The sequence below is a fragment of the Lithobates pipiens genome, unplaced genomic scaffold (assembly GCF_037356315.1).
Source record: "Lithobates pipiens isolate NorthernLeopardFrog02 unplaced genomic scaffold, aLitPip1_a1.2 Scaffold_35, whole genome shotgun sequence".
Lineage (NCBI taxonomy): Eukaryota > Metazoa > Chordata > Amphibia > Anura > Ranidae > Lithobates > Lithobates pipiens.
Window position 1 is genome coordinate 17,442,703 of NW_027507811.1, and position 27,831 is coordinate 17,470,533.

A 27,831-nucleotide genomic window follows, 5' to 3' on the forward strand; every position below is an offset into this window, starting at 1 on the left:
TTTACTTCTGAGTATAAAGATTGTAGTTTAAGAAAAAATGTTAGATAATTGTAGCGCCGGCTTCTGAAGAGCATGCGCTATGTGTTTTTTCTATTTAAAATTCCTAAGACCACAGTTGGGTTTTAGGGTCAATTATACCAAATTATGGTTTCAGTACCAGTCTAGCTGGATTGCATTGGGTTTTGCTTGGCCACAGGTGTCGCTGTCACCATTGGCAAGTGTGAGAACGCAGTTTAGCTAGGCACATTGAGTGCCATTCTTTCTCGGAACCAGCCCAGTGGGAGTGTCATCTTGCTGTGCATTCTGGGAGAGGGTACTCCTGACCAGCCCCCATGGCCCTCATGGCCTGTGGTGTGTGGATCCATACAATTTCCAAGTCTTGGGGCTGGCTAGCCCGAGGCAAAGTAACTGGGAGGAGGATTCAAAGGTGGTCCGGTGCCGTCTCATCTGTGGAGAGGCCCAGCAACTGGAGAAGCAACCAGGGGAGGACTCTTCGGGAGAAGGCCACGTATAAGGCTGGCTTCTCAGAAAGAGCCTGGAGGTTCAGTTGAAAGACACCAAGTGAACCTACACTCATACTTATCGCCGGACCGGGTGCGAGATACTGGTACCGTATGCTAGCTCTCTAAATTTACCTACGTCCTTCAGTTACATTCAAGTCTGTGGCAGAGACTTTATTCACAAGTGTTCTACATTCAAGACTGTGGCAGAGACTTTATTCACAAGTGTTCTACATTCAAGTCCATGGCAGAGACTTTATTCACAAGTGTTCTACATTCAAGTCCGTGGCAGAGACTTTATTCACAAGTGTTCTACATTCAAGTCCATGGCAGAGACTTTATTCACAAGTGTTCTACATTCAAGTCCATGGCAGAGACTTTATTCACAAGTGTTCTACATTCAAGTCTGTGGCAGAGACTTTATTCACAAGTGTTCTACATTCAAGTCCATGGCAGAGACTTTATTCACAAGTGTTCTACATTCAAGTCCGTGGCAGAGACTTTATTCACAAGTGTTCTACATTCAAGTCTGTGGCAGAGACTTTATTCACAAGTGTTCTACATTCAAGTCTGTGGCAGAGACTTTGCTTTAGTTAAACACTCTGTTTCGGCTGCTAGGCCTAGTGAGAGGAGGTCTATTCGGTAGCTGTAAGAATCCAGTTGTGAGCGGTAATTCTCTGGATTTCTATAGTGAGATACTTTATTTTTCCAAGAGTACCTGAACTTCCTACCCAACCCTCTATCCTTCATTGAGAGACTGTAATGTCTACTTGTTGTCAAATAAATATCCCAAAAGTGGATCCAGTGTCAGTTTCTGCAGTTCTTTGGTCCATCTACCTCGGGAAACCCCTAGACGTACATGAGGTCAAGAAGGTAACGGTAAGCCCAATAAAACCAGCCGCTCCTTCGGGGGTCAGTGCTACACGTGGGGGCTCGTCTGGGATATTTACCATTACCTCTCGCAACGAAAGAGAAAAAAGGAGAACTGTACACGTGGTAACTACAGTTTAGAGGGTTACATTTATTATATGAGGCACCACGTGAGAGTGTCATAGGAGATAGAGGTTGTGTTTTATTGCGGTAGCAAAAGAAGAAGAAATGTTTCAAGTTCCGGGAACGTCATCCACCATGGGACCCAGGATACCTTCTGTGGGATACCCTACAAGTGTGAGACTCCCAGGGACTGTGTTGACCGATACGAGGATTCGTCTGGCACCTCAGGGGCGTTTTATCCTGTATACATCGGGAGACATCGAGGCTCTTAGAATGCTTTGTGGAAAGTGTGAGGGACTGGTCACAAATCCATGGCCTTTCTTCGCTGTCTCCGATGTGGAGAGTATCTTTTCAAGGTGGAACAGCCCGTCGTGCCACCGAAGACCTACCACATGGACTGGGCCACGGGCGTGGCCACTGAGGAGTCTGCTGTCTATACTCCTTTGGTGAGGCCTACCACCACTACGATGTCTGCTGCTGTCAGCATCCCGGAGGGAGATGCTACTACTGCTACTGTCGAAGGAACTACTCCTGATGTCATGGACACCGCTTCATCCACCATCACCACAACTACCATGCCTGCTTTGGAGAAAGTGAGCCATGTCAAGGTCTCCTGTGGCCGCAGTCGAGGACCATCTCGGAGTTCACCTGAACCGGATCGGAGGAGGGAGATCGTTCCAGAGAAGTCTGCCAACACTACCGGTGAGAAATCTGGGGCCATTGTGTTGGGCGGGACTGTGACAAATTACCTGCCAGCGGAGGAGTTTAGAGATTCGGAACTAGACTCTCTCTCTGATGCTAGAGATGATGACCTTCTTGAGACAATGTCTCAGGAGCTGCTTTGGGCCAACGCGGATGATGTTGCCGCAACATGCAGTATCTCCGGTTGGTTGACCCTAAACTCGGGGAGTGTATTGCCACGGGGGAAACCCCGACCACCATAGATTTGACTTTGCCTAAACCTGTGAATTTGCTTGTGCCAAAGAAAACCTCTTTTGCCCTGGTGCGCAAGTCCCCAAACTCTTTTGTGCCTCCCGGGGATGGAAGTGCTCTGCCCAGACTCGCACGGTCCCAGCGGCTGCATAACAAACGGGCAGCGACAGAGTATGGACTAGAGTTTCCGTATGTGCCCAAAGAAATTATGGAGGTGATTGAGAAAAACTGTGAGGAATGGTATGCTAGCGATGTTTGGGAGTGAGTCCCAAAACCTTTCAGGAAAGAAGTGTTTGCCCCGGACATGTATGAGCGTTTTACCGGCTGCCTCCACTACTGGAGCTATGGGAGGCATATTTACTCGGACAGGATCGTGATCTGCCAGCCAGGAAGAGACAATGTGGTCTACTTCATAACCACAGTAGATGCGCAGGGGAAAGCATTGACTGCCAGGCCCGAGGTTTTACTGGTAAAAGAGCTACCGGAACTGTTTCTCTTGCCTCAAAAGAGTTTTTTTCTTTTTTTTCTTCCTTTTTACTTGAATACAAGGACTGTGGGGTAGTTATTTAGATGTTTCAGTTTATAAAGAAGCTCCGTGTCAAGATCTTCCACAGACCACAGTACTTATCACAAGGAAAGGACTGGCACTTAATAACTCTCGCCACTAGGTGGTGTGGGTTTGCACAAAACATTTAGTCTTTCTTGCTCGCTAGTTGTTAGATCTTTTAAGTTTAGGAGAGAGAGTCTCATTATTTGTGAGCGAGACCCTGCCTTCTAAAGACATAGAAACAGAGCGGGTTTTGTTGTGTTTTTGTGTGTGTTTTATTTCCAGGAATCATGAAGAGCATCTATCAAGCTACCGGAGAGTGGGTGGTATAGATAGTCAGGAATTGGGTTGTATAACATATAACCTGCCTGTGTAAATTGTTAAACGTTTTACATTGATGAATTCAGGTTCAAGTTCAAGTACTTAATTTTTCTAGGATTAGAAGTTTTTCCTTTATTTTCCAAATGATGAGGACATCGTCTAAATGGGAAAGGAGAGTATGTAGCGCCGGTTCCTGAAGCGCATGCGCTATGTGTTTTTTCTATTTAAAATTCCTAAAACCACAGTTGGGTTTTAGGTTCAATTATACCAAATTATGGTTTCAATACCAGTCTAGCTGGATTGCCATGGGTTGTACTTGGCCACAGGTGTCGCTGTCACCACTGGCAAGTGTGAGAATGCAGTTGTTAGGACCTGGGCTTGAACCTGGGACCTCTGGTGTGTCTGGCAGTGACTCTGATATATATATATATATATATATATATAAATGCACATATAAACAAGTGGTGGCTGGTGCTCAAAATGTATAGGGGGCGCAAGCAAATGGAAATATTCAGAAAAAAAACATCAGTTACGGCCACTGTGCCCATCAATTGCAACCACTGTGCCATCAAACTCTGCCACTCTGCCCATCAAACTCTGCCACTGTACCATCAAATGCCGCCACTGTGCCCATCAGATGCTGCCACTGTGCCCATCAAACTCTGCCACCGTGCCATCAAATGCTGCCACTGTGAATCTGGCTCGCCGTCTGACAAGCACTTACCCTGTCTTGGGGGGGCAGTGGGTGATGACTACAAGCGGGGTCCTCCATGCGTCTCCTCCCGTCCTCTCCTCCTGATAGGCATCCATATGCTATGCATGAATCTATCCATTGGTCATAGAGGGGGTGGCTGGAGAGAGGGGGCGGCGCCTGTGCGCCCTTATGGATGCACCGCCACTGATAAACACATGCACATACATGCACACTCAGATACATGCACATAAACATACATATGCATACGTACATGCACACACACATACATGCACATACATACATGCACACACACATACATGCACATACATACATGCACACACACATACATGCACATACATAGGCATACATACATGCACACACACACACACACACACACACACACACATGCATACACAGAGATAAAAAAAACACATTCAGTAGATAGATAGTCTTATTAAAAAGGCAGTCCTTTACCTTACCTCTTCCTGCCAGGTACTGCACTGTAGGGGGAGACAAAGAGCACAGAACACACGACTTTCACTTTAGGTTAGTATGACGCGCTCCCTGCACAGTGCTGATTACAGTACGATTGGCTGACGATCGGGGAGCTCGTCTCTGCCCGCCCCTGCTGTTCCTCCTCTTGAAGAGTACAGGGGGCCTGCAGCAAAGGGCCAGTCGCCATGGCAATCTCAGTGACCCCTATAATTCCGCCACTGTATGTGGGTGACATCACTTCCGGGTCCGGCTGTCACTTTCCCGGGTTGCTGTGGTTAAGGGGAAAAAGCAAATGGAGCACAATATGTACTTCATTACCTTCAATGGAAGGCGGATGAGACATCACTGGTCACACAGACCCCTAAAGTCACATTAAAGGGTTTGTTTTCCTAACACCGGACCCCCTTCACCCCCCACCCCCGGTCCTCACTGTACTTACCGTCATCATCCTCTACTATCAGGACTCTCTCACCACTCCAATGGTCAGGGGATATGAAATACCCCACTGCTCTGTCTTCTCCATACTGAGCTGCCAGGATGGACCAGATGGATTCTGATTGGTCATCGCCATCACATGTAAAGCGGGGTCCAGGAGGGATCTGGTGTTTGTTCAGCTTTACAGTTCTTCTATAGAGGTGATCTAACCCTTTAATAAAGCATTGCACTAACAGCTTAGGTTGTCTCCACACTGATGGGGGAGGGGTGGAGCCACCCCAGGACACCAGCATTGTAAATCTTGGAGGAAGGTTATTTCTCCATATTTTGATGTTACAGTTGTACCCGGTTCCATGCCAGAGCTCTGTGAAAGTGACTGTTAGACCAAAGTGACTTTTTTTTTGGAGTCCATATATGATCTGCAAACTCTTCATCATATAAAATCCGGCCAATCCGATGTAGTAACAATCCACTAACGCGTTTTGGATAATGAAGCCTCAGTCATAGCTATTTATTATTATAGAATTAGCAGATGATATATGGACTCGGTGTGAAGACTTTTCTGGTTGATTTTGGAGGGAGAACAGGAGCCCAGCTGTGAGATCGGCATTTCCACTTATTCCACCGACGGGGAGGAGGAGCCAAAACTCCACTTATTTGTCATCTACTGAGATTTATTCTATTTTTTTACTTCTTTCCAACAGATGGATGTGATGTCAGGAATTCCTCGGAGAGACGTCTTCTATTATCTGCTGATTGTAAGTCAGAAGATAATGTCATCACACAGGATCCTCCAGGAGGAAATCCAAATACACAAAATATACATCACAGACCTTCCTGTCCGGAGACATCAATGGATCCCTCTGATCAGGGGGAATCTTCTCATCAATCACATACTATGATTGGAAATATCCATGTAAGATCTCACACTGCAGATCCATCAACAGATCCTTCTAATCCCGAGGAAACTTCCTCACCCCATGAAGGAGATCACCGAGGTGACAATCTATTCTCATGTTCAGAGTGCGGGAAATCTTTCATTCAGAAAGGACTTCTTGTTAGACATCTTAGAATTCACACAGGTGAGCGTCCTTATTCATGTTCAGAGTGCGGGAAATCTTTCACTCGGAATGAAAATTTAATTCAGCACCAGAGAGTTCACAGGAGTGAGCGTCCTTTCCATTGTTCAGAGTGCGGGAAATCTTTCACTCGGAAAGAAGACCTTGTTACACATCTTAGAATTCACACAGGTGAGCGTCCTTTCCCTTGTTCAGAGTGCGGAAAATCTTTCACTCTGAAAGGAAAACTTATTCAGCACCAGAGAATTCACACAGGCGAGCGTCCTTATTCGTGTTCAGTGTGCAGAAAATCTTTCGCTGTGAAAGGAAACCTTATTCAGCACCAGAGAATTCACATGAGTGAGCGTCCTTTCTCTTGTTCAGAGTGCGGGAAATCTTTCACCTATAAGGGAGCACTTACTAGTCACCAGAAACTTCACACAAATGAGTGTAATCTCCCTTGTTCAGAGTGCGGGGAATCTTTCACTCAGAACGAAAATCTTATTCAGCACCAGAGAGTTCCCACAGGTGAGCGTCCTTATTCATGTTCAGAGTGCGGGAAATCTTGCACCTATAAGGGAGGACTTACTGGACACCAGAAACTTCACACAAATTAGTGCCATTTCCTTTGTTCAGAGTGCGGGAATTCTTCCACTCAGAAAATAAATCTTATTCAGCACCAGAGAGTTTACACAGGTGAGAGCGTCCATAATCATGCTCAGAGTGCGGGAAATCTTTCACTAGGAAAGGAAACCTTTTGCAACACCAGAGAATTCATAGGAGTGAGCTTCCTTATTGATGTTGTAGATCAGGGATCTCCACACTTTGGCCCTCCAGCTGTTGCAGAACTACACGTCCCATGAGGCATTGTAATACTCTGACATTCACAGACATGACTAGGCATGGTGGGAATTGTAGTTCCTGAACATCTGGAGGGTCATAGTATGAAGAGCTCTGTTGTAGACGAGTCAGCCTGGTGCAGGTTTAGGAGCGGGTTAATAGTAGAGGGCGGGTACTTGTTTATTAACCACTTAGGGACCGCCTCATGCCGTTATATGTCAGCAGAATGGCACGGTTGGGCACAAGCACATACCGGTAATCATTCTTTAAGTGCCCAGCCGTGGGTCAGAAGCGCGCTGCCGGCGGCACACTCCCGACCCGGTCCTGTGCTCCGTGGCCGCTGGATCAGCGGACCCGATCGCCGCTGGTGTCCCGCGATCGGGTCACAGAGCTGAAGAACGAGGAGAGGTCTGTGTAAACAAACCTCTCCCCCGTGCGTCCTAGTGTGGCTGTCACCGATCGTCTCTTCCCTTTTATAGGGAAGGACGTTCAGTGACATCACAAGCCAAGCCACGCCCCCTACAATAAAAAAAAACATATCACGTCATACATAACCACTACACTGCCCCCTAGTGGTTAACTCCTTCACTGCCAGTGTCATTTACACAGGAATCAGTGCATTTAAATAGCACTGATTGCTGTATAAATGACAATGGTCCCAAAAATGTGTCAAAAATGTCCGATGTGTCCGCCATAATGTCGCAGTCACAATACAAATCACTGATCACCGCCATTACAATAAAAAAAAAAATATTGATAAAAATGCTATAAAAATATCCCCTATTTTGTAAACGCTGTGACATAACTTTTGCGCAAACCAATAAATAATCGCTAATTGCGATTTTTTTACCAAAAATATGTAGAAGAATACGTATCGGCCTAAACTGAGGGAAAAAAATAATTTTTATATATTTTTTGGGGATATTTATTATAGCAAAAAGTAAAAAAATATTGAATTTTTTTCAAAATTGTTGCTCTATTTTTGTTTATAGCGCAAAAAATAAAAACCGCAGAGGTGATCAAATACCACCAAAAGAAAGCTCTATTTGTGGGAAAAAAAGGACGTCAGTTTTGTTTTGGAGCCACATCACACAACCGCGCAATTGTCAGTTAAAGCGACGCAGTGCCGAATCGCAAAAAGTGGTCCTTTGGCTGCAAATTGGTCTGGGGTGTAAGTGGTTAAACAGCTGGTCAGAGAGGCTGGTGGATGTCTGTTCAATATTGAGTTGGCCCTCCTTTTGCAGCTATAAGAGCTTTATTTCTTCTGGGAAGGCCATCCACAAGGTTTAGGAGTGTGTCTATGGGAATGTTTGATCATTCTTCTAGAAGCGCATTTGTGAGGTCAGGCACTGATGTTGGATGAGAAGGCCTGGCTCGCAATCTCCGCTCTAATTCATCCCAAAGGTGTTATTTTTTTTTGTTTTCAATTTCTTTTATTGTTATTATTCTTTTAAAACGTTTACAGGATTCAGTCAGATGTAATAACATCATTTCCATCCTACCTATTCCTGCTTCTCTATAGAAACATACAATTTTCCTCTGAACCCCTCCACTGCTCTGGATCTTCTATTTCCTACCTCTTTTAATGTACCTATTTATGAACTATTCAGCATTTCTGCAAAATTCATTATCTGTTTAAATATATGCCAGTCCTTCCATTTTTTTCCCTGAAAGCCTTCCCAACCCTCCTCCCCACTAAACCTCAGATAGTCCAAAGAATAAACCCCCATCTATTTCCCCCTACAAATAACTAAAAAACTCCCAGGGGCCCCATGAGTTGTCAGTCCGCCTCTGGCTACGACCATACAGGAACGATGTAACAGGTCACGAATGATCCTCCATCAATATGGACCAATCTGCGGTGTCCTCAGCAAACCGAATCTTCATACGATGGAATCCAGGAAGTGCAGGGATGGCCAGCAAATAGTATATCACCCAAAGAAAACCAACGGGCCCTTGGAGCAGGTGATATGTGAAACATAAAGGAACACGAGCTCCCAATGGTGCAAGTCAAAACGCAAAGTGGCTATTTATTTCCATAAAAACCAACAGAACAAAAAATAAAAAACTGAATAAAATAGTGATCACGAGATTAAAAAGCAATATGGGGAGTGGAGAAACCGGGCCATACGCGTTTCGTCCAAAAAGGACTTCTACTAGGGCATCGAACAGCTCACCATATTGCTCATATATAAATAGATATCTTTTAAAAGGTCTACACCAATCACAATTCTCCATCAATAATTGGGGAAAATGATCAGATGATAAACTGTGTCACAACCCCCCCCATCAGCAACCAATGACACATCCGAATATATAAGCCCCAAAACAAATACTAAAAATATTTGGGAATTAGACTTTTGGCTGCATTCAGGAGTGAGGGGACCAGGGATTTCACATATTCCCTGGAATCTGGAACTCCCAGACCCCCTAGCTTTCTATCTCTAGTTAGTATTTGTAGACTAATGCCGCGTACACATGATCTGAATTTTGGCCAGCAAAAGACCCGATGAGAGCTTTTCATCGGAAAACGCGACCGTGTGTAGGCTTCATCTGAATTTTGCTGGCCGAATTTACGGCAGCAAAAAATTGAGAGCATGTTCTCAATTTTTCAGACGGAAAAGGTTTCTATCGGAAATTCCGATCGTCTGTAGCAATTCCGACGCGCAAAATTCCTACGCATGCTCGGAAACTATTCAACGCATGCTCGGAAGCATTGAACTTTATTGTTTCTCGGCTCGTCGTAGTGTTGTACGTCACCGCGTTCTTGACGGTTGGAATTTGGTGTGACCGTGTTCAGGCAAGACAGTTTGAGCGGAATTCCATCAGGAAAACCATCAGCTTTTTCCAACCAGAATTCCGATCGTGCGTACGCGGCATTATTCTTGATTTTTTTTCCCCTTCCAGATGTACCTAAGGAGTATTGTTTTTCAAGTTTTAAAGTATACTTGTGGGAGAGGGATCAGCAGCATCTTAACTTGGTACATGATCTTTGGCCATAGACTCATTTTAAATATATTAATTCTCCCCAACAGGACACGTCTTGATGCTATCTTGCTTAAATCCTTCTTAATTTCATTCAGCAATGGCAGGAAGTTTGATTAGTACAACGTATCCCTGTGCGTTGTAATCTTAACCCCTATATATTTTAACTCTTTCTCTCTCCAAATAAATGGGAACTCCTTCTGATATATCAGTGCCTCCTCTAGGGGGACCCCCATATTCAGGATCTCAGACTTCGCTGTTTTTTTTTCTAAAGTTCAAGCATTCTCCATACTGTTTCAGTTTTTTAATTAAATTGGGCAGAGTTATCCTCAGGCAGGTCACGAAAAACAGTATATCATCGGCATATGCGGCTAAATTATGTTCCACTTCTCCCAACCTAAGCCCCCTAATGTTCACATCCTGTCGCATTTTCGCCTGCAATGGTTCATGTGACAGTTCAAACAGTACGGGGGACAGGGGGCACCCTTGACTATTACCATTATACATTTCAAAGAGTCCTGACATGGCGCCATTCACTTTCACCCTTGCTGTGGGGTGTTCGTGAAGTGCGCCCAGCCACTTCATATATCTTTTCCCTATACCCCTCCCCACAAGGGCCTCTCCCATGAACCCCCAGTCTACCCTGTCAAATGCTTTTTCAGCATCAATTGACAGGAGTAGACCGGGGGTCCCGGCCTCCTTTATTTAATGCATCACCAACAATGCCCTGATTCCATTGTCCCGACACTCTTTTCTGGGTATGAAACCAGTCTGATCAGCATGTACTAGCTCGCCCATTAGTGGTCTCAACCTTCCCGCCATTACCTTGGCAAACAACTTGATGTCGTCATTTAACAATGAAATTGGCCTATAACTCGAGCAAAGTGTAGCATCCTTTCCCTCTTTCGGTATTATGGCTACAGCCGCCTCTAGCCTCCTTCCTTATTGCACACTTTGTGCCTATCCCATTAATATATGTGCATAACTTTGGGACCAGAATATCTCTGAACTTTCTGTAATATAGTGTTGTTAGGCCATCCAGGCCTGGACTCTTACCCAGGGGGGTTTCTTTTAATATTTTCCTTATCTCTTCCTCTGTTACCGATTCCTCCAACCCATTCCTTTGCTCCTCCGAGATTCCTTTTAGATCTGTCTCTTCCAAAAAAGCTCTTATTTTATCCTTTCTTTTATTTTTTTGCTCAGGTGTTTCGTTCTTATTAATGGCTTATAATTTCGCATAGTATTCTTGAAAAATTTCTGCTATCCCTGTTGTGTTACATACCATTTTTCCTGCACTGTCTTGTATTTTTTCTATATAATTCGCTGTTATTTTCTTTTTTAACATCCTTCCCAGAGATTTACCAATTTTATTTCCCCACAGATACCTTTCCTTTTTAATCTCATTATACATGTTCTCTGATCATGCGTCGGTAACGATGGGAATTAAGCTCGAGGGAGAGTTAAACAGAATAACTCCCTGAGGATTAAACGAAGAGTTATTACAGGATAAGGTAGCAGAAAAGAGGATTAGGTAGGAATTGGAATTGTATTTTAAAACCAATGACACGGAAGAAATCCCAAAGGTGTTCCATCGGGTTGAGATCAGGACCCTGCACAGGTCAGACAAGTTCTTCCACCCCAAACTCGCTCATCCGTCTCTTTATGGACCTTGCTTTGTGCACTGGTGGGCAGTCATGTTGGAACAGGAAGGGGCCATCCCCAAACTCTTACCACAAACTTCGGAGCATGAAATTATCCAAAATGTCTTGGTATGCTGATGTCTTAAGAGTTTCCTTCACTGGAACTAAGGGGCCAAGCCCAACCCCTGAAAAACAACCAAACACAATAATCCCCCCTCCACCAAATGATTTGGACCAGTGCACAAAGCAAGGTCCATAAAGACATGGATGAGCAAGTTTGGGGTGCAGGAACTTGACTGGCCTGCACAGAGCCCTGGACCTCCTGGAACAGGTGTTGTCAAACTGTGGCCCTTTGCTAGCCTTTCTCTGGCCCTTGGGGGACTATTCCTCCCACTGACACCAACGGGGCACTATTTCTTCCACCGATACCAATCATGGGATTCTATTCCTCCTACTAATAGGGGCAGTACTCCTCCTCCTATTGACCACCAACCCTGAGGCCATATTTATTCTCACTGATGCCGGGCCTGGGACATTTTCTACTCCTGCCGGCCACAATCAGGCCCCCCCAACATCTGTAGGACAATAAAACTGGCCCTTTGAAAAGTTTGGAGACCCCCCTGCATTAGATGATACAGTTGCACACAGGCAGGCTTAGCCCTGTCAAAGCGCCAACCATGAACTTGGCTCGTCCTCAAAGCAACACTCACTCCCAGCCTGACTAGTATTTCTGCCTTTACCAATGTATAATCTAGGGTTGTCACCTCATCCCTTTAAAATGGAACACATATTAATGACACATGTTCTGTGGCTGATTAAGGAGGTAATTAAACTCACTTGGTACCTTATTTGCATTAAATTAGCCTCAGAACCTGTGTAATTCATATGTGTTCGGTTTTAAAGGGATGAGGTGACAACCCTAGTATAGTCCCATGCTGACTCTAAGACCAAATCACAATTCACCAGTTGAGGATCTGCAGTCAGGAAAGGGGCCAGTACATCCACCCATTCTTTCTAAGGCAGACCTTCCCTTTGTCAGGGCTGGGCTTCTAGAAGCTCTTCTCAGTGCTCAGCTGTCGGTTAATTACCAGCCACTCATTGTTTCCACAGTGGCTCAACTGGTTACCATTACCTGCCTCATCAGTCCAGCCTACAGCCAGCCCCTTCTGGCTATTTAAACTGCGTTGTTCATGTCTTTCATGCCTTTGCCTTTTTTAACATGTCCTGAGTGTCTCTGCTGAGTTCCTGTTAAAGACTTTGCCCAGCTGACGTCCCTTCTGGTTCCTGATCTTTGGCTTCCGACAACGCTGATCTCTGGCTTCCTGATTACCGGTTATGTTTTGACTATGTTCCCGATCTGTACTATTTGTTTCTATGACATTAAAAGGTGTGCTATTTTTTACTGCATTTTGTGTCTCGGTCTGATTCATGGTTCTTGACACCCTTGTTGCAATCCACTCAGATATTTCCATAGAAGCTTCAACATTATCCGTGGTTGTCATCTTTTGCATGGTCCACTGCACTGCTTTCCGTGGGTCAACTCTTTACACCGCAGACATTTCCCACCCTCCCAGCCTGATGACAACATGATCCGATCGCACATTTTCCATCGGAAATTCCGACCGTGTGTACGGGGCATTAGAGTGTTTGCGTTTAGGGCATCTGCTCCTAAAATCATGCAAAACACCAAACTGCATTCCTTGATCATTCCTTGAGTACTCTTTTGAAGATATGTCCCACGCCGCCCCCTCGTACCTTCGCTAATCTTCTGTGCCACTGACAGCTGTGGTGAGCTCATATGTGCAAAAAAATATGGAAAAAAAAACAAAATTCTGTCACCAAGAAAAAAGCAGGTACCTTGTCTCTTTAAGACCCATTCACTTTTATCTACTTACGGTAGTTAAAGTGGTTCTGCACCTTTAAAAAAAAATATTAAAAGCCAGCAGCTACAAATATTGCAGCTGCTGACTTATAATAAATTGACACTTACCTGTCCCAGGGTCCAGCGATGTCGGTGGCAGATGACAAGCAATCGCTCGTCTCTCTGCTGCCCCCGCCGCCATCCTCTGTCAGGGAATCGGGAAGTGAAGCATTGCGGCTTCGCTGCCCGGTTCCCTACTGCGCATGCGCGAGTCGCGCTGCGCGTCTCTGCTGGTCCCCGCTGTGTCCTGGGAACTGTGTGTTTCCCAGAACACAACGGGGGGGGGGGGAGGGGGATCTGCGGCGGTCTGTCCCGGAAATGGGTGCAGATACCTGGATTATCCAGGTAACTGCACCCCCCTCCCCCCCTGAAAGGTGCCGATAGGCACCGGAGGGTGGGAGGGATCAGATGAGCGGAACTTCCACTTCAGGGTGGAGGACCGCTTTAAGTGGCAGCAGGTGAGGTCAGACAGCCTTCCAGAGGCAGACAAGAGACACGGAATCTGAGACAAAAACCAGACTGTCTAACCCCCGGGAACACACAGCACAGTAGGGGGAGCAAACAGCAACAAGTCTTTACCATACAAGAGAAAACTGGCAGGACCTCTGTGACATCATCCACCGCCGCTCTCAGACTGAAGACAAAGCCAGGAGAGCGGCACGCTGCCTATACAAGACAGGAAAACTCCAAATGGTGACATTGCAGAGCTTAGGAATACCACACCTGTAAAATATTTGTGCTATTTAAGCAACTTTGCCCGCAGCCCGGCACAAGGGATACCCAGTTTCAGGAGGCTTTACCATCCAACATTCTGGGTCTTCCAATTCCATGAGAGGCTGAACATGGAAGGGCGGTGCAGTAGGTGGAAATCCTTTCAGCAAACAAGTACTTACCACTGCAATCCACAGGTGGCCTGGAGCAGACCAAAAAAAAGAACAAGTCAGTGGGGGAGGGGCTGCCTTTTATTCTGCTAGATACAGGTGATCATGTGGGGCTCCGGAGGAGGCGTTAACCCATTGTGTGCTGACGTGAGGTATCTCCAGGAATATGGAAAATTGTTAAATACTTACCATAATTTTCCTTTCCTGGCATACCCTCACATCAGCACACCATGGGTTAATCCTCCGCAGGTAACCCCAAGGACCACCTCCAATAGATAGAATAAAAGACCCACCTTCCTAATCCCCAGTGTTTTTTTAACTAGATAGCGACAGGCCACCAGGACGGGAAAGTTGTGCTGATGTGAAGGTACGCCAGGAAAGGAAAATTACGGTAAGTATTTGATAACAATTTTCCATATACCTGGCTACATCACCTCAGCACACCATGTAATTTAACTAGCAATAAAGAAGAAGGATGGGAAAAAGAAAAAGGACACTTAGCTAAGATATGCTGCATAATAAGGAAAAACTAATTTTATTTCTCTTGTAAGGCTGCCGAGACCACCGCTGTCCCGAACTTTGTGGATGATGTGACCTGAATATCCAGGCTATAGTGGCGCGCAAAGGTTGTGCAGGGACTCCAACTGGCAGTCCTACAAATGTCTTCTAGCGGAACTTTAGCGTATGCTGCCCACGAGGCTGCCATCCCTCGCGTTAAATGAGCATGTGTCACTTACGGAGGAGCCAGACCCTGGTTCTTGTAGGCTAGGGTTTTGACCCTTGATACCCAGGAAGAGATCACTCTTGACTTTGCTGCCTCACCCCTTTTGGTGCCCACTGGGAGGATAAAAAGGTTATCCACCTTCCTAATAGGAGCGGATCTCTTCAGATACATGGCCAGCAGGCTCACCAGATCCAGTGAGCTGAAATCCTCTGTTAGTACAGATGAAGGTATTTGGTCAAAACTTGGGAGGATTGCCAATTCTCATGGAAGCTAGATGCGACCTTAGACATCAGACTTGGAACAGGTCAGAGAATGGCTTTTTGTGGAAGGATCACACAGTAAGGTTCTTTGCAGGACAGAGCCGTCCAAATTCTGAAACTCTCCTTGCCGAGACTATGGCAACCAAAAACACAATTTTTAAGGTCAGGAACCATAAGGAGCAAGAGTCCGGAGGTATAAATGGAGGTTGTGTGAGTGACCTGAGGACCAAGCCGAGATCCCAGGAAGGTATAAGGCCTTTCTTTGGTGGTTTAATGCAAATTGCAGCCTGCAGAAAACACCTGATTAGGGGGATCTTCAGCCAACCCTTTGCCCGGTGAGAGATGATAGGGAAGAGACCTGCACCCTAATTGAGTTATATGCTAACACCTTATCTAGGGCTGACTGCAGGAAATCCAGTATGTTTGGCTGAGAAGGAGATTCAGGAGAAAAGTGCTTGCGTTCAGCTAACTCTACAAATTTTGTCCAAACACGTTCATACGTCCGGTTGGTTGAGGTCTTTCTGGCCTTCATTAGAGTCTGTGCCACCTGTGAGGAAAGTCCCTGAGCCCTTAATCGGGCTGATTCAGCAGCCATGACGCTAGTTTTAGTTTTACTGGGTGGAGTGTCGCCACTGGTTCTGGTTCAACAGGTCCCTCTTGGCTGGAAACGGGATTGGTGGGGCTGACAACATCTGTATGATCAAAAAGGAAACCAAGGCCATCGGGGAGCCACCAACATTGTGTGGACCTTCTCTGCTCTGATCTTCAACAGGAGATTCAATAATAATGGATTTGGTGGAAAAATGTACACCATTGGAAAGGCCCAGCGGATCAAAAATGCATCCTATGTTAGTGCTCATGTGTAACTGTATCTTGTCACAAACAGGGGAAGCTGAGCATTTTGAGGGGTAGCCATCAAATCGACCATGGGGGTGTGCCCCACTTCCTGAAAACTGTCTGGAGGTACCTCGGTTGGAGTGACCACTCGCTTTGTTCAGGGAAATGTCTGCTTAGCTGATCTGCCAGTTGATTCTGACTTCCTGGGAGATATGCTGCTGTCAGGTCCTCAAGATGCTCCTCTGCCCAGGCAAAGATGTCTGCCGACAGGTGAAGGAGCGTTAGACTCCTTGTCCCCCCATGGTGGGCAAGGTAAGCTACTGCGGTCTTGTTGTCTAGTAGCATCTTGACCCGTGCTCCCTGCAGATCTTCCTGAAAGGCCTGTAGAGCAAGAAAGGCGGCCTTGAGTTCCAAATAGTTTGATTGTTTGTATAGTGGGTTCCAATGGTCTTGGATTTCTTTCCCCTGACAATGGGCCCCCCAACCCCGGAGGCTGGCGTCTGAGGTGACGATTGGGTTGAGGGGTACCCATGGGATAGGTTCTCTGGCACGGTCCACCAGCCTAGATCTCAACGTACCCCCTCTGGGCTGTACATCTTCTGGTTCATGAATGACTCATCCCATTGGCTCAAGCTTACCTGGAATGCCCTCATGTGCCACCTGGCCCATGGGACTACCGGAATTGTGGCGGTAAACATCCCGATCAGGACCATGCAGTCTTCGGCTGAGAGAAAGGTAGACCTCATTGTGCTTAGGGTACGCTGGCACAACTGATAAATCTTCCTGTTGTGGAGATACACCGTCCCTGAGAAGTGGAGAAAATTACCCCCAAATACTCCATTGTTTGGGAGGGATGGAGTTGGCTCTTTTGACTGTTTATTATCCAACCAAAACTGTTTAGAGTCAGAAGGACCCGGTCCCGATACTCTCCGAGTTGTTGAGCTGAGTCTCCCAGAATGATGATATCGTCTAAGTAATGGTACATTTTTATTCCTTCCAGGCGAATTAGAGAAATGATGGAGAGGAGAATCTTCCAAAATATTCTTGGTGCGTTACAGATGCCGAAAGGGAGGCATGTGAATTGATCATGATGGTCGCATACTGTGAACCTCAAATATCTCTGATGTTGCTTTCCCTTATAGGGAAAGGTATGCGCCCGACAGGTCCACCGAAATGAGCCAGTCGTTCTCCTGGACCACCTTCATTATGGTCTGGAGGGACTCCATCTTGAATCGCCCGTCAAGGATGTAATTGTTTAGACTTCTTAAATTCAACACAGGCCTCAAGGTCCCTGAAGATTTTGGCACCAGGAAGATTTGGGAATAAAAACCTCCCCCTCTCTCTTCTGTCGGTACATGCTTGATGGCCCCTTTGGAGAAGAGTTAGTCTATATAGGTTCCCAAGGACTGTCTCTTCTTGGGACACTCTGGCCACTGAGTTCTCACAAAGGAATCTGGAGGGTGGTGTAAGAACTCTATAGAGTATCTGTTTTTTTACAGTGTCCAGGGTCCAGCAATCGGTAACCTTCACCGCCCAGACCTTCCAATAGGCTTCACCGGACAAGCCTGGGGGGTGCACCCTCAAAAGGACTTTTCATTTGTCTTGGCTGCCTGTACTGCCTTAGACTTGATGCCCCGGAGAAAGGAACATTGAGTCCCTCTCCATTGAAGTCTCTCCCATCCTGGCCTGTACCATTTTGCCTTCTGGAAGCGTTTGTAGGTTGACTGACTGGGTTGTCCAAGTGGTTGCTTTCTTTCAGGCTGAGGGAGACAAGCCAACTTGCCTCCCGTGACTCTCTTTATTGCATCATCCAAGTTCTTTCCAAACAGTAGTTTGCCATTGTATGGTATGTTGCACAAGGCATGTTTGGAAGTCCCATCTGCCATCCAAAGGCAGAGCCACATGGCCCTCCTTGCTGTAACAGCACTGGCCATAGATCTGGCTAACAGCTTTACTAAATCTACCAATGTCTCTGCAAGGAAATCTGCTGAAATGTTTGGCTCCTCCAATGCTGTAACAATCTTTGAGGGGTCTACCCCTGCATTTAAAGCAGTCTCAACGTCGGCAAACCATGTCTTCAAGGCCCTTGACAAGGCCGTCAAGGTAATGGCTGGGCGAAGGGCCCACCCAGCCACGGAATAAATCCTTTTAATATCTGCGTCTACCCGGCGATCCATTGGATCCCTGAAAGTAACCAAGTTCTCCAAAGGTAAGGACACATGCTGTATCAAACACTGCAAGGCTTCATCCACATTTGGTGGGGTCTCCCAAAGGCTAGCCTGTGAAGAAGGCATGGGATACAGTTTTGAGTGTTTGTTTTGCAAATTCGTTTTTTTCTTATCCAGTTTCTCTTATTCATCCCCGATTTATTCCTTAATCTCCAGAAAAACTGGGAAGGTAGGTCCCTCCTTTTTCAGGTTAGGAAAGAACCTATGGATCTTTTGTGGTGGTAGTGACTCTAACGCCCAATCCAGGGCTTCCCTAATTGCTTGCACAAAGGAGCCAACTAGATTATAATCAAAGGTCCCAGGCCCTGCACCCTCTGGATCTGAGGATGACTCTGATACGCTCTCTTCAGATGAGGCATGAGATTTCTTGGGCTGTGTAAGCCTATGCGAAGAGTGGAATAGCCATGTCCTGGAGGCTCTCCTGTACCGCTTTGCAGATATAATCTTTAAACCTCCTTGCATCATCCTCTTTATCTGCTGCCACTTCTCCAAGGCAACCCTTGCAGATAAGCTTCCCAGGCAAGGCTGGGAGTTTGCAGGCCCAGCACAGACCCTGTGGAGGATGTTGCACTTGGGTCTGGGCAGGGGTAGAAGTCTGGACACCCAGTTCATGTGGGTCAGGAGAGAGCGAGAGCCTCCATACAGATAGACAGGATTCATGGCGCCGCGGTGACACAGAACGTTGGTGGGACTTATGCTTTGATGAGCGTCGGCGCTTTGGACTTCGGCTCCTGCAAAACAGCCAAGACAAACAACTGTGAGCGAACGGTTAGCACTCTTTTCCCCCATCGTCCCACGCCGCCCCCTCGCACATTTCTGTAGATCTTAGTGCTTCTGACCTGTGCGGTGTGCTCATCTAAAAAAAGAAAAAAAAGAAAAAACAAACAAGAATCACTGCATGAGACAGGGAGCACAGAGAGAAAAACTCTTCCCACCCCCTGTGTTCTCCTTGAATTTTTTTGTGTCATGTCCCCTTTAAGCAGCTTACAGTGAAGGAGGGTGGCAGGGTGCAACAGGCGGCTTGCTAAGTCCACAGGCAGGTCACTAATCGGTGAAAGACTAAAAGAAGAAAAGAAAGATTACTTACACTACAGCCAGCCTGATAAGAAAAAGGAGGAAGAGAGAGACTGTCTTACCTGGAACTGACATGCAGAGAGACAGGAAGCACAGCCGCTCAGGCCATCAGGCTCTCTGAATTTTGTTAAATCAGTTGTCAGGTGATTGGAGGGTAACCGCCCTCCAAACAGGATAAGGAAGAGAGAGAGAGAGCCCGTCACGCTGCTAAGGAGACACAGTATGGGAGAAAAACAAGGAGTGCAGCCACAGTGTCCCTGAGAAGCACCGCATAGGTCAGTAAATAATGTGCTATCTAAGCAACAATGCCCGCGACCCAGGAACAAGGGTACCCTGGCTTACGGGGGATTTATCACACACATAGGGTCTTTCAACCCAGGAGAGGCAGAGAACCTAGGGGGGAGGTGTGGTAGGGGGGATACTGCTCACCAACATCCATCCGATTTGGAAACTTTTGGAAGGTGGCCTGGAGCGACCAAAAATGAAGAACAACTGGGATTAGGAGGGTGGGTCTTTTATTCTATCTATTGGAGGTGCTCCTTGGGGTTACCTACGGAGGATTGGCCCATGGTGTGCTGACGTGAGGTAACCAGGAAAGGGAGATATACAGAGATGGGTGGAGAGGTATACAGGGAGATATACAGAGAGAGGGGTATACAGGGGATAAATGTAAAGAGAGAGAGGAGTATACAGGGAGCTATACAGAGAGAGAGAGAGAGAGAGGTATACAGGGAGATATACAGAGAGAGAGAGCGGTATACAGGGAGATATACAGAGAGAGAGAGCGGTATACAGGGAGATATATATATAGAGAGGGGTATACAGGGAGCTATACAGAGAGAGAGAGAGAGAGAGAGCGGTATACAGGGAGATATATAGAGAGAGAGGTATACAGGGAGCTATACACAGAGAGGGGTATATATGGGGAGAAAGTTACAAAGAGGATATAATATAAATGAAGATGGACGGAGGGAGGGAGAGACCTTCAGGGTAATAAGGTGTGATCTGCTTGCAGATTGTTTCACTTTACTTTCCAGCCCTCCATTTCCTGCTTCCTGGTCACATGTTTCCTGTGACATCACAGAGCAATCTACAGGATAGGAACTAGACTTCCTGGGTGAGAGGTGAGTTGTGAGGAAGTAAAAAGAAAACATTGTTGGAACTGGCAGCAGTGGAAGTAATAATATTAATTTATTTAGAAGGACACAAGGATCTCTACAAGGACGTCATGATGGACAATCAGCCGCCCCTCACATCACCGGGTAAGAGGAGACTTTATTGTAAAGGAGAGAGTAGTACGGAGGCTCCACCTAGATCCCCCATCATCTGATAAACACATAGAAACAATGTATTCAGTCAGTGTGGGTGTTTCCTACAGATGGATCCAGTAATGGGAACCCACCAGAGAGATGTCCCCGTCCTCTGTATTCCCGGGATTCCACACAGGAAGATCACCCCATCCCCCACCATCATCAGGTAGGTGGGAGTGAGGAATTAGAACTCAAATACGTTACAGAATTCTAAGCTTTGAAATAACATTATTTTATTTCATCTCTCGTTTCCTTTTATTAATTCGTTTTATCACATTTGGGGTTTAGGGTGAACAACTGAAAGACATAAAAGTTGAGATTAAAGTAGAAAAAGAAGAGAAGTCCGGGGATCCGCAGTCTATGGAGGAGGGAGGTCCTCTGTATTCCTGGGATTCCACACAGGAAGATCACACCATCCCCCACCATCATCAGGTAGATGGGACTGAGCAATTACAACAGAAAAGTATTCTAAGCTATGAGATGATATTTTTCTATTAAATCTCTTGCTCTATTTATATATTGTTCTTTCATGTTTGGGGTTTAGGGTGAGAGATTTTCCCCTCCTCTGTATTCCCGGGATTCCACACAGGAAGATCACACCATCCCCCACCATCATCAGGTAGGTGGGGCTGGGCATCTAGACCTAAATATATATTCTAAGCCATGAGATGACGTTCTTCTGTGTAGTCTCTTGTTTTGCTTCAACATCTGAAGTGCAGCCTTTGTTACCCATCCCCCATCCCCGCTTCTAGCTCCTTATAGGGTCCTGCATTTTTTCACCCCATTTTTATTTTTTTATTTCATCTGTGGGTCTTAAGCCCAGACACATTGCTGGTCCTCTTCATCCTTGTGTTCTTCCAATGGAGGGAACATACTGAATGCGTTGTCATTTGTATCCTTTATGTCTGCCTTGAGTTGACTTTAATAGATGTTTTCTATTATTTTTGGTGTAGGGTGAAGAACGGATTAATATAAAATCTGAGGTTAAAGAAGAAGAAGTAGAGACATATGTGGGGGGTGATCAGTCATTCACGGAGGAGGTCGGGATTATTATGAAAAGTGAACAGGAGGACATTTCTCTACCCTTTAACACAGGTAGGTAACAGACATTATGAAAAAAAAAAACAGGTCAAAGCCTCATTTCACTTCTAGGTATAAGGATTGTAGTGTAAAAAAAATGTTAGATAATTATTAGATCTTCACATCATCCTATAGGCAGGTTCTAAAGGGTTAAATATGTGTTTGCCTACTAAAGGGTTAATGTGTGGTGTGGTAAGAGTTAACACTTGGTGCTGTAATGTTCCTTCCCCTTCATGTGTCACTTCCTGATTCTGAACCGGATCGGACCTCGTGGTCTCTTCCTGTATGGGAGGTGATCAGTGAGGACTAGGGATGAGCTCAAGTGTGTTCACATGGTCCGCGTGCAGAGCCCCCGCCAGGAAGTCGGCGCAGCGGTGCGCTAATCACAGGCAGTGAGACATTGCCCCGATGCACGGCTGCTGAGATCGGGTAATGTCTCACTGCCTGTGATTAGCGCAGAACTGCACCGACTTCCTGACAGGCTCTGCACATGGAGTATGCGAACACGCCAGAGCTCATCCCTAGTGAGGATGCTGTAAAGAGCTGAACTGAACTGTGTGGTGGAGTTTCACCTTAGCGGGACCCCTGGATGGGATCCAAGCAGGGCTGGGACAAGGGGTGGTCAGGAGGTGTGGCTGCCCTGGGCACAATGGTTTACTGAAGGGATGGGGGCACCTTCCTTCTGTTACAAGGCTGATAGGAGTAGTGATAGTGACAGTGATTTAGACAAGGGAGTGACTGATCGATGTAGGATCCCCTAAATTTGCACATCATGAATGAGGAGTGGGGGAAGTTTGGCATCTTTGCCCTGGGTACTGCAAGACCTTGTCCAAGGACTGGACTTTTGATGCCATTTACTGGGATGCAACTAAGCTATAAAAAGTTATGGACAACGCTGCACAGCCAAATCCGGTACATTGTTATTAGAGAGAGAGAGAGAGAGAGGAAATATAATTGTGATTCTGTATATTCTATGGAACCTGGACAGAACGGTAAATATAACTTTATTCACTAAAGCAGTGATTACATAGGTGCATAGTAGGCGAGGTTGAAAAAAGACACAAGTCCAACCTATGTGTGTGATTTTATGTCAGTATTACATTGTATATCCCTGTATGTTGTATGTATGGTTCTCAACCTCAGTCCTCAAGTACCCCCAACAGGCCATGTTTTCAGGTTGTTTTTTTCCTTTGCACAGCTGCTTTAAATCAATATCAATGACATGGTATTGATAAGAGCTAATTTATCTAAGGGAAGTTCCCAAAACATGGCCCGTTGGAGGTACTTGAGGACTGAGGTTGAGAACCATTGCACTAAAGAACCTATTGTTTAAGAGTAACCGTCTGTGTTACTTTGGAAGAGAAGGGACTTTACAATGTATTGGGGAGAACTGGGGAATAGAATGTACAATTCAGTTAAGTCTTGATGTCATGGAGTGAAGAGTGATAAGAAGGAGCTTCCAGTTCGCAGCAGAGAGATTGGTGGTGACGGGTGACAGAGGTTCTGTAGGTAAGGGAAGCTTGGCACATGACTGGGCTCCTATATTTGGGCTCACTGCAGACCAGAACCCTCCTAGGGGCTATGCTTAGAACCACAGTGTGCAAGGCCTTGCAGAGTGGGTGTGGTGGTTCCCATCTTTTCCATGTGCTGGGTTGTGATCCGTGCCAAGCTGGCCATCTCCATCCTTTGGACACTTTCAGTACTTGTAAGCAGTGACATCTCCAGCTTTCATTTTTAGGGGGACACATGGGGGGACAGGGACAAAAGTAGGGGGGCAAACTATAAAACTCATATATATGTAAGAAGGCCAGTGTGGTGGCCTGAATTTATGGGAGGAGCCCGGAGGGTATTTAACCAGCCCGCTCGCCTGTGGTCTTTGTCGGTTTCCGGTGCGCGGCACTACGTCACTAGGCCGACGGCTCGTGTTTCGTTTCCATCCGGACAAAACGTCTCTCTCGTGGTTTTCTTTCCCGTTCGTTTTGTACAACGTCGCCAGCTCGACTGCCGCAGGTAAGGGTCTCGATTGACCTTCCTGTACTATTTTTAGTGTCGTTAAAACCTGAAATATCGAATCGTTCGTTATGATACCGGTTGTTATCACTCAATACGCTCCTATTTCGCAGCGCCCTTCATTTCACGGGCGTCATTTCGGTAGATATTGCTGGTAGGAAAAACTGCACTGTTTTAGTACTTGTTATATAGTCTCGTTACTGTGTTCCACAGTCAAAATCATTGCCAGTCGTGTCTCACGGCACAACGACTCCTACCTCTGCCATAGCTGGCTCACGTAGGTCATTTCATCATTTCACTCATTTCTGTTACGCACGGCGCTCCGGTTCGAATCCAGTCGCATCCGCTAAATGCGCCGATTCATTCCGGTGTGCCCCTAACTGCTTGGCCGCATTTCAGTACATGCTCCAGAGCTCGTTCGTGGCTAATCGATCGGGTCTCTGTCATGGGAATTCATTTCACTGTCACCTAGTACGTTCAAATCGAAACCAGTCGCAGTTCTCGAACGCACAGGTTCGATCAACGTGTCCCAGTTACGTTGGCCTCATTTCGGTACATGCTCCAGAGCTCGCTCGTGGCTAATCGATCGGGTCTCTGTCATGGGAATCATTTCACTGTCACCTAGTACGTTTGAGTCGAAACCAGTCACATTTTTTCAAGAAAACGCACAGGTTCGATCGACGTGTCCCAGTTACGTTGGCCTCATTTCGGTACATGCTCCAGAGCTCGCTCGTGGCTAATCGATCGGGTCTCTGTCATGGGAATCATTTCACTGTCACCTAGTACGTTCGAGTCGAAACCAGTCACATTTCTCAAGAAAACGCACAGGTTCGATCGACGTGTCCCAGTTACGTTGGCCTCATTTCAGTACATGCTCCAGAGCCCGCTCGTTGCTAAGCGATCGGGTCTCTGTCATGGGATCATTTCACTGTCACGTATCACGTTCCGATACGAATCCAGTCGCGTCTACGACGCACCAATTCGTGCCGGCGTGCCCCAGGTATTTCGGCCTCATTTCAGTACATGCTCCGGAGCCCCGTTCGTTGTCAGTCGCAATCGCGGCACGACCGATTCGGGCCTCTGTCATGGCAAACTTTTGTCACTCATTTCACTGTCACTTACCGCGCTCCGATTCGAATCTAGTCGCATCCGTGATGCACCGATTCGTTTCGGTGTGCCCCAGTTGGTTACGGCCTCATTTCAGTACATGCTCCAGAGTCAGGATTCATTATTGGTTGCAGGTTTCGGTTCTCTGATTCATGACTCTGTCATGGGAAATCAATTTCACTGTCACGTAGGACGTCCGATACGAATCCAGTCGCATCTACGATGCACCGATTCGTCCCGGCGCGCCCAGGTATTTCAGCCACATTCCAGTACTTGCTTTAGAGCATGCACGATTAACGGATAGTCGCAACAGCGGCACGACCGACTAGTGCCTCTGTCATGGCAATCAAATAAATTTCTCCACCGCGTACCGCGCTCCGTTTCGAATCCAGTTGCATACATGCACCGATTCGTTACGGTGTGCCCCAGTGCTTTAGCCTCATTTCAGTGCATGCTCCAGAGTCCGGTTCGTCATCAGTCACAGTCACGGCATGACCGGCTTATGCCTCTGTCATAACAGGTTTTCATTAAATGGACTTATGGCAATCGTTGCAAGCACGCATTCAAGCATAGACTTCTTGCAATCTTTGCATACACGCGTCCAAGCATGGACGCACACAAGCGTACACTTCTTGCAATCATCGCAAACACGCATCCTAGCATGGACCTCTTGCAATCGTTGCTAGTACGCAGTCAAGCATGGACGTCTTGCAGTTGGTGCGAGCACGCATACAGGCCTGGACTTCTTGCAATCGTTGCAAGCTCGCATTCAAGTGTAGACTTCTTGCAACCGTTGTGAGCACGCATTCAGGCATGGACGTCGTACAGTCATTGCAAGTTCGCATACAAGCGTAGATTTTTGCAATCGTTGCAAGCACGAATCCAAGCATAGACTTCTTGCAAATCATTGCAAGCACGCATCAAGCATAATCTTCGTGCAATCGTTGCAAGCTCGCATTCAAACATGGAAGTCTGGCAGTCATAGCAAGCACGCATACAATAATAGACTTCTTGCAATCATTGCAAACACGCATCCATGCGTAGACTTCTTGCAGTCATTACAAGCATGCATCCAAGCGTAGATTTCTTGCAATCGTTGCAGGCACGCATCCAAACATAGACTTCTTGCAATCATTGCAAGCACACATTCAGGCATAGACCTCTGGCAAATCATTGCTAGCACGCATTCGAGCATAAGACCTCTTGCAATCATTGCGAGCAGATGTCCAGGCACAAACTTGTTGCAATCATTGCTAGCAGGCAGTTCCGGCTGGCTCAATAGATTGCTTTGGGAAAACCTGGATACTTTCCTAAATGTACATTGTAACGGGGTGCTTATTTTATAGGTATAGTTGATCCAGGGAAAATCCGATTGCCTCTCGGGGGATCAGGAAGGAATTTTTTCCCTGCTGTAGCAAATTGGGCCATGCTCTGCTGGGGTTTTTTGCCTTCCTCTGGATCAGCTGTGGGTGTAGAATTGGGTGTCGGGTTGGGCGATATTTATTTGTTTGATTTGTGGTTAGGACTGGATGGACTTCCGTCTTTTCCGACCTGGCTACCCATGTATCTTACCATAACTTCTTGCATTCGTTGCAGGCACGCGTCCTGGCATAACTCCTTGAAATCATTGCAGGCACGCATCCTGGCATAACTTCTAGCAATCATTGCACACACGCATCCTAGCATAACATCTTGCAATCATGGCTAGCACGCATCCTGGTGTAACTCCTTGCAATCGTTGCAGGCACGCATCCTAGCACAACATCTTGCAATCGTTGCAAGCACGCATCTCGGCATAACATCTTGCAATCGTTGCAAGCACGCATCTTGGCATAACATCTTGCAATCGTTGCAAGCACGCATCTTGGCATAACATCTTACAATCGTGGCAAGCATGCACCCAATCACATGTTCAAGCACAACTCCTGCAGTCTTCGCAAAGCACATGCGATAATACGAATTTCTCACAGTCACTATGAACACATTTCCAGTGACAAACTCCCACGCAATTGTCGCAAGCACACGTTTAAATAGGATAGTTGAGTTCAACCTCCATCCAGCACCTGGATCGTGTCGACACACGCAACTGGCTTCTTCCTGTAACACGCTCAGGCTTTACCTAGCCAGCGTTCAGCATTTCTCATCCTTACAGGGCCCGGAGAGCCACCTGTCTTTATGGCTCATACAGCAAGATCCCCACTTCGAGGCATCCAGAGGCATCACCCATAGCCAACGGAAACGCTCGCCCATCACAACTGCCATCTTTAGGGACATGAAATCCTCGCATATTTCCCAGTCTGGTCATCTAAGCGGCCATCTACGTGGCCCTTTGTGGTTTTCCATGGCCTAGCCAATTTAGTGTTGGGAGCACTGGCAGCCAGGTTCTACACAGACACTACCTGACGAATGTTCAAATCTGCAATACGGGCCATTCCCCAGGATCGATCTTTATGTCACGCCTCCTGGTCCTCCTCTCACGGACACAGGACCCTTCTCAGATCCTTAATTTAGATGCCGTGGCAATAGCAGACCTGTCAATGTCGGAAGGTTCCTTACTGCATGGATCGATGTATCGGTGTTTAAACCGTCTACGATGCCCCTGTCGCCCCCGGTAGTGACAGATGCCACAGCCTCCACAGGCTTCGCGGGAATTTTTGGCCACCACTGGTTTACAGGACCATGGCATCAGGGATACTCCTAAACCCCGGTTTACCTGGACTTCCTCCCTCTTCAGGCTATACCCGGTCATGACAGCCTCTCGTATCTGGGGTCATGTCAGGACAGGACAGGCGGTGGTTTTCACCACCGACAACTGGGCCGAGGCTCATCTGGTTATTGAAGCCAGGTCTGGACCGCTCTCGGTTGTGTCCTTCCTGCACAGACTGCTGCAGTTAGCCCGGTGGCACCAGTTTAATGTCCATTGTATGTTCATTCCAGGCCTTTAGCAATCCCGCAGGC

At 46.6% G+C, this 27,831-nt stretch overlaps 1 protein-coding gene and 1 pseudogene across 1 annotated transcript in view; both read left to right on the top strand.

Annotated features, from left to right (window-relative positions):
* Window positions 1-3,817: 3,817 nt before the first annotated feature.
* LOC143955844 (uncharacterized) lies at window positions 3,818-12,848 on the top strand (annotated as a pseudogene).
* A 4,816-nt stretch (window positions 12,849-17,664) lies between these two features.
* LOC143955175 (uncharacterized) overlaps window positions 17,665-27,831 on the top strand; it is a 74,743-nt gene continuing 64,576 nt past the window's right edge. Inside the window, 5 exon segments of the mRNA XM_077465267.1 lie at window positions 17,665-20,628; window positions 20,745-20,842; window positions 20,965-21,108; window positions 21,221-21,295; window positions 21,630-21,771. Of these exon segments, the coding sequence (XP_077321393.1) occupies window positions 20,595-20,628; window positions 20,745-20,842; window positions 20,965-21,108; window positions 21,221-21,295; window positions 21,630-21,771 (493 nt within the window). The 5' untranslated portion in view covers window positions 17,665-20,594.